Here is a 14,531-nt window from a genome sequence, read left to right on the forward strand (position 1 = left end):
GGGCGGGCACTGACGGCCGCTCCGGGGCCGGCACCGCGGCAGAGACGAATTGTAACTGGATGTTTAAAGTAGTGTGTTGTACAGCCCGAGATGTATGTGAATTGTATATATTTTTTACAGAATAAGTTATGAAATTATTTTCCTTCTCATCGATGTAAATTTCAGAGGAATTTTTCCAACTTTTTGGTTTTTGTTTCGTGTCCCTTTAAGGTTTGCCCCTCTTCCTTTTAGTCTTCTTGCCAATTTCCTGCTCCTAACAATCAGATTTTGTTACGTTTTGTATGGGTCGCCAAATCCAAGCTCAGCCACTTTGTATATAGTAAATTTCAGATTTTGTGATGTATATTTCTAGTGTAAAAACGGCTGTTTTCTTTCGCTCCCTCTACTCAGTGTTTTGGCGGTTTGATTTCTCCTGCTTCCGGATTTTATGCTTAATAATATCAAAAGAGAAAACAACCCCAGGATTTTATGCTTAATAATACCAAAAGAGAAAACAACCCAAAAAAGCACGAGAGAAAAATGGACACTTGATTCAAATTGGGTTCAAATAATGTCTCCACATGGGTTGGAAAGACTTTGTATAAATCAATAAATTATTTAACAAGCTTCTCCTTGAGCGAGTTTCTTCCCGCGTTACCCGTTTTCAGTCCCCGTCCTGCCCAGCGGCCGCGGCGCCTCTGCCGAGCTGGGGGCGGATTCGCCTCCGCTCCGCGGGGTTTGGCCGGGGAGCGCGGAGTCCCGTACCTGTTGCAGGGTAATTTCTTCTTTCCGCTTCGCTGGTCCGGGCGCCCCGATTTTTTAGGGGCGCTCTCGCCCGGCGGGGACGGTCGGCCGGCGTCTGCCCTCGCCTCACCCCGGCGCTTCCCCGGCTCCTCGGCCGCGGCGGAGCCCGTGGGGTCGCGGCAGAGGCGGCCGCGGCCCGGCCCTCCCGGGCGCTGCCGCGTCCCCGGTCCGGCCGCCCGGGCCTGCCCGCCCCGCCGACCCCCGCCAGTTCCATCCCGCAGCCGGGTGCCTGCGGCCCGGGGCCGGCGGGCTGAGCCGGGAGAGCCCCGGGCCCCAGGTGCGGGCGGACGACGGCTGCCCGGGGGCAGCACCGGGAGCCGGGCTCGGTGCCGCACCGAGACCCGCGAGCCGGGACCCCCCGGCCCCGGAGGGGAGAGGTACGCGGCGCTGAACGTGCAGCCTCGAACCTGCCGTGGGCGGGGGGCGACACCGCGCCGGCTCCTGGCACCGGTCGCGTTTTGGTGACCGCCGGCAGGTGATGTGGTCTGCTCCGGGGAGGGGGGAGGCAGGGGCTGGGACACATCCCGCTGCGCTGCGCAGACACCGGCCGGTGAAAAAAAAACCGAAGGCGAACGCGCTGAACTTCGCCGGGGGTCTGCAAGCATCTGCCTCCCTCCCGCGCCTTCCTGCCGAGCTCCCGGGAACGCGAGCCCCGGCCCGCGCACGGAGCAGCAGCGTCCCCGCACCTGCAGGTTGTGTTTACGACCTGCCCGTAACGAGACCGAGGTAATTAAACAGCCGTCGGGGTGCCTCGCAGCTGCCCAAGGCTCTGCTTTTCTCCTCTCGGGCATATTCGAGGCCTGACGGGTACAAGCCAGCTTCGTTCTCAGGGTGCCTTTTCCCTCCCTTTTTTTTTCGTGTTTAATGAATAAGACATCCTTTTCTTTCCGTGGCTTAGCTGCTGCTTCGCAGCCTGAGCGAACGCCGCGGCCGCACGGCGGGCCGGCCCTGCTTCACTTGCCGCGGGACGGGGCGGTTACGGCAGCCCGGGCAGCTGCGGGGCTCGGTGCCCCCCGTGCGGCCTCCGTCAGCCGGCCCGAGGGGGCCAGGCCCTGAGGAGCGGCGCGGCGGTCCCCGGCCGGCCCCTCTGCGCGGCCCGCGCAGCGCTCCAGGCCCGCGGGGTCGCCCGCCGAGGGCGCCCCGGCCCAGCGCTGGGACGCCGGGGCCTGCCGCCGCTCGGCCCGCAGCCGGTGACGCTGCTGCCCGTGGCCGTGCCGGGGGCCCTTCGCCCTCCGGGCAGCGGGTGCGCCACCCGCTGCGGGGAAGGGCCGCGGCGTCGCCGGGCCGGGTCCGGTTCCGGCCCTGACTCCGTTCGGCCGGGGCCTCCCCGCCGCGGAGCCGCACCGGGCTGGCTCTGCCGCCGAGCGCCGCTTCCCGCCGGGCTCCAGGTGCTGCCGCTGCGGGCCCTGCGCTCCGCCCGCTGTGATTGATCCCGCTCGGACCCGGGCGGCTCCTCGCCCCGGGGAGGGGAGCGGGGCCGCACATTCCTGCTCCCTGCGAGCGGTGGGTTGGCGGGGCCTCGCTCGGGCTGTACCGCGGTTACAGACCGAGTAAATCAAGTTTAGAAATTAATCTTCGCCTCGGCTTTGGACGTACGGAGGCAGACGCCGGCAGTGCAGCGACGAACCGGAGCCGGTTTCCCGGCTCCTGAGGGAAAACGACAGCGTAAAAAAACACCTGCCCTTGAAAGTCGGGTTATTCACACCTCCTGCCTCCCGTCCGTCCGTCCGTCCGTGAAACGTGCCCCCGGGAACGCGTCGCTCACGAGGGGTCTCTGCGGAACGCGGTGGCTTCGTAACGGCTCCGCACGGCGACTGCCCGCGGCCGCCGCACAGCCCGGCGGGGCCGGGCCCTTCCCGGCGGCAGGACCCGCTCGTCGGCCTTGCGGCCGCCTCGCTCCCCCCCAGCCCCGCTCTCCCCTTCAGCCCCTCTTCCCCCGCACCCCACCCCACTCTCCCGCTCCCCCCGCACTTCCCCGGACGACGCCTCCGGGTTTTGGTTAAACGCCGAAGTTGCGTTTTCCGCCTTTCGGAGGGTGAAGCCCGGGTCTCCCAGCGCGCTGCTTCGGCAGGTCACCCCCGTGACCGACGCCTCCGCACGGACCGGGGCTGTTCGCGGCCCCGGAGCTGACACCTCCGGCGAGTTTCTCCGCAAAGAGGCTTCAGTCCCAGTTGCAAAGGCAGCGTTTTTTTTTCTGAACCCAGATAACCACGAAGCAGTTTATGGGGGCATATTTATGGAACGGCTAGGGACCGGCATCTCCTGAACAGCTCGTAAAGTCGCGTTGCTCCCTGTACATCAGCACTCTGTACAAACCCCTCAATGCCTTCGCCTCAGTTTGCATTGTGCTTCGATTAACACTAGAACTGCACTCTGTCATACAGGTTTTCACGTGAAAAATAACCCTGTTAATTGGCAGGAGATTAAAAGGCAACTCATTAATAAGAAATGTGACAATTTAATAATTTCCCTGTAATCCCCAATGCTTCGATTAAAGGGACAGACACAGCCACATTCACCATGATTAGTTTTATTGCTTGAGAACCAGAGTACTCATTTCTAAAGGCCTTCGAAGTTATCATGAGTTGAGTTCGCTTAAATAGAATTACTGTGTGGTTATAATGCAACATGGCACAATAACAATACAGAGCTGCAGACACCCTTTGGGCAACAGCACTTGATATAAACCCGGATCGTACTGTTGAGAAAACGCTCTGCAAGCGGACATCAAATCATTTTCAATGGTAGTGATTTATACCAAAATCAAGCATCAATCTAATGCCATCACGCAGTCCATGAACTCTGTAGTGTTCTAAATTAAATCAATAAAACATACATTTGTGTTTCATCAACAGACTCCCTAATCACCTTTTAATGTTGTATTTAGTGGTGGGAGAAAAACGTTGGTAACACGATTATACGTAGGCTGCCCGGAGCTACCAACCAGGAGAATTTACAGTCCTCTCTGTTTTTTTTTTCTTTAACAATGTACAAATACAGTCTGTGTCCAATACAGTTGCTACCTGAAGCAGACTATTATTTTCTTCTCCCATGTTGTTATTGTTTCAATATAGAATACTTGGCACCATAAAACAGTAACAAAAGACGGACAAAAACAGTTTACAAAATTCTGGAAAGTTAACACCCAAACCTAGCTAAGAACTTCACATTCAATCCTTAATATTACATAGAAAGAAGGGATTATAGGAGTAACAAAGTGAAACTGCTAATACCTGTGCTATATAGTATGCTATATATCTGTATCCAGGATGGCACTGATCTATATTATTTGTTATATAAATGTTGGTTGTTGATGTACACTTAACTAAACCTGCTAAGACTCCAACACTAACTGCTGATATGGCACTCTCAAGCATTCATACTGGAAAGTATATTTAGCGTAAGTTTTGGTCAGGTTTATAAATTATTTATATATCTGTGTATATATACACATACATACATATATATACACACACATATATATATGTATGTATAGAAAGCAGCTGCTGTGTGATTCAAAAACCATGTAACATGGCAGTATAGTAAATAACATGAGAAAAAATATAAAAATGAAAAACAAAATCCAAAAACTACAACACAAACCGTAAGCCTTGGTCAACAAAGAAAATACCATTTAAAACCATCAATATCTCTATCTATACAATCCAATGTACAAAACCCCGAAGTGGTAAAGATACATAATGTTAGGCATGACACCTTTAAAAGTCTGTAATATGCTGAAGTAGCTTTTCCACATTGACAAACACTTATTAAAAGTGGAAGGCTGTGAAATCTAAAATACGTAACATCTCTGCTGTCTGTTTAGAGTTTTGGCAACAGAATTGTGACATATATATAAAAAATAATTCCACATTTCTACTCGATGTCACATGAACATACAAGACAGTGAGGTATGTGAGGCTTCTCCCGAACAGAGTCCAGATGCTGAAGCATGGTGTATGATCAGCAGTCTAAAAATGTGGCACTCGGAACTCGATTTATCAATGCAGTTGTTACGATTATGTATTTCAGTACACTGCGTCCTCCTTTCCCTCCTTGCTACAGCGTGGTTTCACGGAAAATCTTCTCATTTCGTAGGCATCTTTTTCCTGTTGCAGAATTGGCATTTTTTTAAAAAGAAAAATAAACACAGGGGAAATGATGTAGAAAATATAAACGTAAAGGAAAAAAAATGATATTTACCACCACATCACTGCACGACACAACACTTGTGCACATTTGCAATAGGTTTACCTGCCCCAGCAGCTATTCGAAAGGACAGGAACACAGGCTGCAGCAAGGCAGGGAAAAATAGAAGTTACACATTTGAAATAGAAACTTTTTATTTACAGTCAGTAGTAAACACAACAAAAATTCCTCTCTGACTGGAAATGAAACAATGCAATAATTTTTTGGACTAACCTAACCACAAAATGCACCAGAGAACTACTTCATCTTCTTACAGGTCTCTGCTCCTGTTGAAAGCTACAGGAAAATTTGCCACTGATTTCGGCGGGGAGGGGACTGGGTCCTGTACACAACTCCCTGTCACCACAAAACCAGCCCCACCGGAAGTGCCACGCTAAAAAAAACGATGCGACAAAGGAAGCCGAGGTCACTGTTCCTGAGCAGGCTGTCCTTCGCTGCCCACACTGACCTGCTCGCTGCCCTGGAGAGGCTGGTAAACGCCCGTGTTTTACATCAGACCTCGGTGGCTCTGACCAAATACCTTGAGCGATTCTTCCTTAGAAAAATCTGTCTCACAAGAGCTCTGACCGAGGAAGGAAATACAGGCACACACCTGTGAATGAGGGTTTGGGTGCACGCCCGCACCCACACATGGCACCCCCGTTACCCTGACCTACCACCCAAGAGCCTGGCACTGTCCCCGGGGCTGGTACGTTACCCCTGTTGTGCAATTTACAAGTTTTTGTGAGTTTCTAGTTGAGCTTTTCTGTAGGTTTTCTGTAGATTTCCTACAGGTGCTCAGAGGTTACCTCCTACTCCTCAAACAGGTTTTTTCAAAGGAGGCGAGTGCTCAGCTCTGCTGTGTTTCTAACTTGAGTTTCCATCTGGCGACTTCAGCAGGGAAGGCTGTTTGTACAACTCATGTCTTTTTCTTCACTTTAACGCCCGGTGCGTCCGGAATTCTACACCCTTTTTAGCACCTGTTGCTTAAATATGGAACTGCCTATATGCGGTTTTACTAACGAGCAGCTTGGCACCGACTTCACTGACGCTGTGTTTTGGAAGCAGTTTTGACAGCCCCAATGAAAATAATTTTGGTCTACAAGAATAGCTGTAAGTGGCAGACAGTTGCTTCCCTTTGTTCGACACTGTGCCACGCTTTCATTCTAGCACATGCCACCCTGTTCTTCACTGGATTTCAGACAAGCACCTACTCTAGCACACTGGCTGATTTCAGCTGAATTCAACTTTGAATCATTTTCAAGGCTTTAAATTAAAAACAGGACAGAGATACAGCTGACTAAACCATAAAATTAACAGACACTAGTGCATACACTCTCCTTCCTAATAAAAAAAGACTTAGAAGATCAATACTAAAACGTTTGTGTAATTACCTTGTGATCCCCCATGCAGACATTTGGCCCGATGTGGTCATATACGACTATCTTCTCGTCGTTTTCTGACTAGTGAAAAAAACCACAGAACACAACGAAACACTGGTCAGTTCAAGTGTTCTCCAGGTTACAGAAAGGAGCACGAGAATCGTACACGTGAAGAGTTCACAGCAGTTTCTGAAGGAAGTGCCATTAGCACGTCTCTGCTGGGCTGCTCCAGCCAGAGCCCGCGCAGCGTGGCTGCTTCCGCGCGCGCTGCTTGCAGTAACTCGCGCAGTTTGTCCACGTGAAGTAACCCATGAAATCACTGCACCTACTCCTTCTTCTGGGACCTCACACAATTTTAGGGAGTGACACCTGGACAGATGAAGCGAACGCTCGGTTACGACTGCATTCCAGCCTTTTGCCAGTGAAACGCAGCTGGCACACTTGGCTGGTCCTTCGTTAAGAATAACACACCACTTTTATTGAATTACGTGCGATATCGGCTGTTCTTCCAATTAAATGCAATCCACGTTGTGTTATAGGAGCATTTGATTTCATCACACAGGTGATCTTAAATGTTCAGAGAGATGAGTGGGTTATTTACAGTTCCTGAGTATAATCTTTAACCATTTCTATGAGACACATTTATTCATCTGAAAAAAAAGCATTAAATGATTTTAAGAAAATCGGCAAATCAAAGACGACGTTCCTCCAGTCTCCATTACGAATTGCTTTCATTTTGTTCCGCGTCGAACTTTATCCTTATACACTGACTTTTAGCATTTGTAGCTTAATGAATAGTAAAATGTACTCCTCTTTCTGCCGTTTGCAGTAAATGTGATTTTGAGGATCGGTTTTGATTCACTTGTGCAGTACTTCAGGAACAAACACAAATACATCGCCATACAAGACCATCTCTTATTATGCTAAACAATTCCTGTAAGCTAATTAAATCTGCAGTCTGCATGCTCTCAGTCCCTAACGCAATCATAGATGCGCTTTAAACTAGTTGGCAATACTAATTTATTTTGTATGAAAGAGTCAAGACTTTCTCATCTGTAATCAGTCAAGTTTGACTGGGCAATAACTTTATATAAACAGTAGCATTTAGGACCATAAAGTTAAAACTGAATTATCTTTAATGCAGTAAGGAAGCTTAAGGTCAGATTTACTTTATAGCACGGTTGTCTGCCAAAAATATAAAAACATAACCTTCTGCATTGTATGCATGAGCACTTTCCAATATTTCAAGATCATAATGCCACTAGCATCGGAAGTGGGGATACATTCATCAAAAGCGACTTGATAATTTACAAAGGCAGCATAAAATTGTGGATTTTCAACTGCATAATCTTTAGACAGATAAACAAATTACAGTGGTGCACAAGCAGAAACACTATACACTTGGCTGAGCATTCATTACTTCATGCTATCAGGCATCAACACAACTCCCTAGCAGTGGGCAACCTTTGGTGTTTTAGGGCTCAGGAAGCATAAAATAACATGATGGTGAGGTAACCGACCATAGCATGATAGATGATGTTGCATGAAAGCTGTTTACAGCCCATGTCTGTACAATCTGTAATGCCTACTGTGCAGCCGAACACACTGTACAGGCTGGCAATTTGTGCGTACTACCTTCTCTTTACATAGGACTAAAATGCAGATTTACTACGGGTTTTGTTTGAAATCAGATACAGAATTGCTAAGACGGAAAAATAAATTCTTTATTTGCCTATAAGCAAAATAATTACCTGCATAAGAATGTTCAATAGCTAGTTACAACCCAAAATTCTTTAAAAATTCATGTACGTTTATATTTTAAGGGTTTGTTACAATATAAGCAGTTAATGAAAATGTGCTTTTACTTTCTTCACGATTCCTTTTAAAGCTTCAAAGCGTAAGTCTTTGCAATGGGATAAATTCTCCATGGTGAGGCAAACACTGCCTGCTGCGTAGAACCACAAAAACTTGTTAGGTCATTTTGCCCTTTCCTCTATCAGTTCAGCATTCTTTTCCACTGAGTGTTTTCATTCAGTTTTATGGGCCAGAATTATGGTTTGGTTTTGAGTGGGGTGAGCTAACTCCTTTACTGGCGCAGGCTCACTGAATTAAACCACCATGCCAGTTTGGCCTCATCCACAGCTGTAATTTTGCATGCTCCTTTCTGGAGATGTCCCAGACTGCATGCTTGTAATTCACAAATGCAAACCTGCAGCGACAAGATTTATATACATTTCTCAAATGTAACCCTCGAACGATCCAACTGACTGGGCTTCTGTTCTGTGGAGGCAAAGAACTGGGCTGAGTGACCTCACAGTTACCAATTTCTTGAATGCCCTAACTTTATTTTCCTTTGTTTAATTTTCTCCCATTATATCCAAGTTATACCCCTCTAGATAATCTGAAAAAATTCCTTTCCCTCTGTACTGTTTACACTCTTCAAGCCTTTGTGTACACTTCTATCTCCTTATTCATAGCTTTAAAAAAAAAAATCTTCCCTCATTGGCCACTATTTCCACGGTTTCAATCCTTTGTTCTTTAGGAATTTAATGGGTGCCAAGTACTATCTTCAATATTTTGGGTAAAATCTCACTTTTTCATATGATATTTCTGTATAAGAGGGTCAAATAACACTGATTTTGACATTACTACTTTATTACTATAAAGCCTGTATTCCTCTTTGCGTCACAATTTTTTGTATTAAATACTGCAGTACCTGCATTGTCTAAAACTCTGGGTAAACTTCAACATATCATGCAGACACTTCGTACACTTTAAATGTGAGGAAGTACGTTGAATTGAAATTTGAGCAGCTATGGAAAAAAATGTTCTCAGCCTTTCAGTGAGTTATATACTGCAAAGTAAACAGTCAGATCATGAGATAAATAACCCTGATGAGAGAGAGAAACAGAACGTCACAAACTTCAGGAGAGCAATATTCAAGGGTTTCATTAATTTAAACAGAAAAAAAAGCGCCATGAAGCCGTGGAATATGGATTTATTTGCAAAGATTATTTTCTGCAATTCACTCCCATTAAAATGCATCAGTTACACAGGAGCATGCAGACAGGCACGCGACTTTGGGCAATTTGGGTTTGGCACATCTGTCACGCCTGAGGCAGTCATACAGCTTGGTCAGCGAGGCAACCTCGATGCAACGGCGCTGGAAGGGCACAGCACGTCCATCCTCACATCATGCTCATGGCCGCGGCCCGCACAGCAGGAAAAAGGTAGCTCGGAGCAAAAAGGCAGGGGTGAGAGCTCCCTGTAGCACACACTGATTTCCTGACCTGTTCCTGGCCCTTTAGAACCACTGATAGCCAGCGTCAACAGGACTGGTCTCCAGTTGCCATGAACAAGCACACAGGAAATAACAGAGGCAGTGTGAGCTGGCGTACGGAACCGGCTGACCAGGTTCAGCACTTCCAAGGAAAGCAGGAGAGACTGGAAGTGAGAGAAGAGGAAAGCTGGAAGGCTCCTGAACTATGTTTATGTCATTTGACCTTGGATAAAGCCTCACCAAGCTTACCTTGCCTCTATACACTAAAACCCCAAGAGGAGCTGTATGTTCTAAAAACGTTGCACCATTGCATTTTGAAAGCTCTAACAGAATGTCTGAATTTATCTGGTGTACCGAAGTCAGGAGCCTCCCTGCTGGAGACTCTGCCTTCAATCAGGGGACAGTGTCAGGAGATCTGGCCCATCTGGGGTCCGAGATACTCTTGGGAAATCCAGTTCTCACCATCAGCAACAGAGGGAACCTAAATCTACCCTGCTCGTGACTTGGGTACCTCGAACTGTTGCTAGTCAGGTTTTTCTTTCCATAGCATTACTCCTCGGTCAGCAGCTGCTCCTTCTGTCTGCATCCATGCTGAATCCTTAGCAAGGGCAGTACTGTCACTGATGTCACTGTAGAGTGGACTGGACTGGGGCACTGATAGAGGTTTTTATTTTTTGTTACTCTTTTTTAAAGCAGGCACAGCTGCCCAGTGCGTTACCTCCCAGTAGAGCACTGACAAGTACAGAAGCAACACAGGATGGGTAACAGGCAGCCAGTGTTGGCAGCTCAGATACCAAAAGAAGCGTTGGAGAAAGCTCGTGCTTTGGTAACTGCCAACGAGTTAACTGGGACAAATCCATACTCTCGGGTGGAAAGCACTGGGGGCATAACGGTTTATTATAGCCACGGCATCTGTCTCCAGCTTGGCGAGCGTTTGCTACAGGCAATGGAAAGTTCTTGGAGAAGCAGAAGCGTATCAGCCCTACCTACCTTTGCTGGAGACAAACCCAACGCGGAGGCAGCGGGGTGGCTGCAGGTCTGTACTTACTTTCAGAATGAGCTCCTTGGCTGAGTGGGACATCAGGATTCTGTCGCACCAGGCTGGACATCTCGTGTTCATGTACTGCTTTCCCTGGCTAGAGTCCTCGCTGTACGGGTAACTGCAAACACATCACAATCACGGCCATCAATGACTTTTTGCGAAGCAGCCTGAAACCTCTGGCTCAAATGACCACACTAATTAAAAGAATTAACTGGCAAAAAGCAACTCTTGTAGACACCTCTCATACTTACTTATCTTTCTTTTCTCCTCCCCCTTTCTTCCCCATGTGCTCTTTCTCTATTTCTCTTCTCATACGTACAATCCTACTTTAGGCCAACACGTTGAGACAGATACAGTTTCAAAACTCACACCTCCTACCTAGCATTTTTGCATGTGAGAGTGTTTTAAAGACAGCAGATTATTTATCTATGGGAAAGTATGAAAATCAGTTCAACAACAACTCAAGTACAGAGCAGGCTGTTGGCTATGGAAAATGGATAGGCAGAAGATGGAAAAGGAAACCTAGGGAAAAAAAAGGTTAATCTCATGGGTTTTCTTTGCAGGATTCTCTCAAGGAGAGCTATCCAGGAATAATTTAACAGAAAATAGCATTCAGAGCGCTGGGATCTCTGCAGCTGTACCTGAACGGATTCTCTAGGGCTGATAAGAAGGAAGATATGACAGGAAAGCAGGCTTTTCAGGGGTTTTCTTCAGAACCAAGGAATCAGAAATGTGGTTTAAGGAAAATGATGCTGACTACGTAAGATTCTGTACCTTTATATGAAATTGTGTTAACCAAAGGTAACTTATTTTGTGAAGACATCTGGAATAGAAGCTGATTAAATGGTAGTTATGCTGCGAGGGGACACATTATAAATGTGCTATGGGATGTCAAGTGCATTCTAACTTAGCTTTAAAAGGCAACAGAAAGTGTTTAAGCTACAAGATGGCCCAACATAAGTTACCTCAACAGGCCTGTGTGAGCCCATGGGCCGAAATTGTCTCAGGCACCTGAAATGGCAACTTGTGGTTCAACTGTCAGGAGGCTGAGGCCTGTTTTCCTCATTTCATCTAAATGTTCTCACTAGCTTAATATGACTGAACTTTGAATTTGATGGTGGCTCATCAGGCTGTAAGGCCCAATGTTTTCCCAGACTGTTTCCCAAATGGCATGGGTAAGTAGCCAAAGAGGGGTTTTGGAGAAATCCAGAGCGCCTGACAGGCTCAATTTCCTGAATACTGGGCCTGAATGAATTGAAGTTTGTCCTCGATAAATGTCTTTAAACAAAAGCCATAAGGCTGGTGCGTATTATCTACATATGTATGTGTGGGTGTGCTTAAAATGACATTTGCACTTTATTCTGCTCATCACTGAATTCATCAAGGAAACAGTGAGGTTTTCCTGATATGTGTGTTAAAATAAAATTTCTGGTGCTGTAACAAAAGGGTTTGCATGCTTGAAGAGAAACTTATTTACCACCCTACGTGGTGAGATGCTCTGAAACTGAGATGTATAGCTTTCTACCAAATGGGTTTACAAGCTACACTGCCATTAAAAAGATTAGCCATGGCAAACATCCAAGGAAAGTGCACTGAACCTACTGGAACAAACCAGTGATCTCAGTACCTTTTCCACCTCATCAAACCTAACAAGACTCATTTTCAAAACATATTATGAGAATTCAATTTGCTGCTTCACTGACACACAGAAGTACAGCTTATTTCTGAGTGTCTGTGAAATATTTTGATGATGTAATACTATTGGTAGTAGAAGCTCTTTGTCTGCAATTTAAGGGTTGACTTTTTCTGGTAACCTCTTACTTTAGTTACTCAAGAAGCCCACATAACTGAACTACTTTTTATGACACAAGGAATGAAAATCAATCACATTTCATGTAGTCCTTCCTTTTACAGCATTAACTGTATGGCTTTTAAAGTACGATGCTCCGTACCTGGAGTGATCTGTTACTGCTGTGTGTCAGAGCACTTCATCCGAGTGCCTATATTCTGTGAAACGGTGTTTATCAATTTGCTTTATTGATCTTAACGTTTTCACAGGCTGAAAACTTCTGCCAATTTTTCAAGGTCTGTAGTGCTCATCACCCAGTCAAGAAGTTACCGTAGTTTACAAATCTTTGACAAATCAGCTTTCTAATGGCTGGGACAGAGATGAAAATAAATGATGCAAAAGTTATCCAGACAAAATGATCTGTAGGTAGTAATTTATACAATGAAGTGGGGCAAGCTCTTCTTTTTATAAAGCAGCATCCTTCCTTCAGGCCAGAAGTTCGGAGCATTCTGTCTCACTGCACTCTAATGAATAAGGCTTCTCCCTCCCCACCACCGCCTCTTCAGCTTGTGCGCCTCGCTCTCAGTGAAATGTTGACATAGACATAATAAAAAGCCCTAACTAGATATACCCTCAAAAAATAAGGAAAACTATTTGCTCTCCTCCTTCATGCTCTAGAAGGGCCACAAATACTTAGGAATAAGCACGCTCCTTTTGCAGATGGGCTCAAAAGGTGATCGTACCTCAACAGGACTCAAAATTGCTGGGAGAGATTTTTTTTTGTGACTGAACAGGTTTTGGGGACAGGTTATTTTATTTTATTTTATGCCATTTATCTTAAATAGATTTTTGCAAGTAAAAGCTCCATTAGAGGTTTGTGGAATAAGGCTGTCACTGAAGAAATTTTCATGAAACATACTGTGAATGCCTACTATTGCAGAATAAAACTTCTCAAACAATGTACATTCCAGTTGTCCTCATCACCCTGTTTCGTAGTTAAACAAACAACGGAGTGAAAACAGGGTGACTGCTTCCAGAATTAAATCATCTTCTTGTGAACTCTGAAGCTTTTACTTGCTTGGAGCACTTATACTGTCTTTCTCCCCTGTGGATACTCTGGTGTCTTACATGATGTTACCTCATTCAGATGCCTTCCCACCCTCTGATGGGATTTAAAACCAGTCAAAAGAAGCAACCATAAGAGGAGACAGACACATGCCTTTCAGAAAGCCAGGCTGATGATTCTGGTGCTGCCATAACAGAAAGATGGTGCAAAACCCAAAGACACAAGGAAAACACCCACAGCCTCAGTACTGCCACACACAACAGCACTCCATTTCAGTCTCGTACACAAAACCTGGCACCAGAAAGCAGCCTTTGGGCGTGCTCCTGCACTCCCTGCAAACACACGTCTCCTGAAGCTGGGAAACTTGGCCCCACAACCATGAAGGCTGCAGTGCCCAACAGGATACCCAACAGGAGAGCATGTATTCCAGAGAAGGCAGGACACAAACACGTGACACTCATTTTGCTTCTTCCAATACAGCAACTGCCCAGAGAGCACAGACTCAAGATGGCACTTGGGAAACTGCAAAGTATTTCCAGCGACTTCAGTGGACTAACCAAGATACAAGTGTGCCAACACACGCTTCTATTTGACCATTAACTTTTTGTTCCCTCGAGGGTGACTTCATGATTTACCTCCTCTTTTCCTTCCTTTCAAGCCCACCTCTCACCTTCCTCTTTGAAAGAAAGCATAAATAGTCTCTTTTAAAGAATAATGTAAATTTAAATGTGCGCATGCAAGAAGCAGAACTATTCTTGTAATACACAACTTCCAAAAGACATTAAGCACAAGATTGTCTACTACCAAGTGCATTAAAATACCTTTGTTTTGCTGACATCTCCAGCCTCTTTTAACACACACTTCCCAGGCAAGTAAGGAACATAAAGTTCTTAATTCAAAATGCAGTTAACAATTCTAGTTAACAGATTTTCTGATCTATGAATTGCACAAACAATTACAGGCTTGATAAAAACGATTTTAAGGACTCTGCACCAAACCAT

At 46.2% G+C, this 14,531-nt stretch overlaps 1 protein-coding gene across 1 annotated transcript in view; it reads right to left on the reverse strand.

Annotated features, from left to right (window-relative positions):
• Positions 1-4,482: 4,482 nt before the first annotated feature.
• The window catches only part of INPP5A (inositol polyphosphate-5-phosphatase A), a 247,016-nt gene continuing 236,967 nt past the window's right edge, over positions 4,483-14,531 (reverse strand). Inside the window, 4 exon segments of the mRNA XM_086466868.1 lie at positions 4,483-4,822; positions 4,824-4,892; positions 6,366-6,434; positions 10,682-10,793. Of these exon segments, the coding sequence (XP_086322994.1) occupies positions 4,577-4,822; positions 4,824-4,892; positions 6,366-6,434; positions 10,682-10,793 (496 nt within the window). The 3' untranslated portion in view covers positions 4,483-4,576.

This window comes from Leptosomus discolor, chromosome 6 (assembly GCF_034619465.1).
Source record: "Leptosomus discolor isolate bLepDis1 chromosome 6, bLepDis1.hap2, whole genome shotgun sequence".
Classification (NCBI taxonomy): Eukaryota; Metazoa; Chordata; class Aves; order Leptosomiformes; family Leptosomidae; genus Leptosomus; species Leptosomus discolor.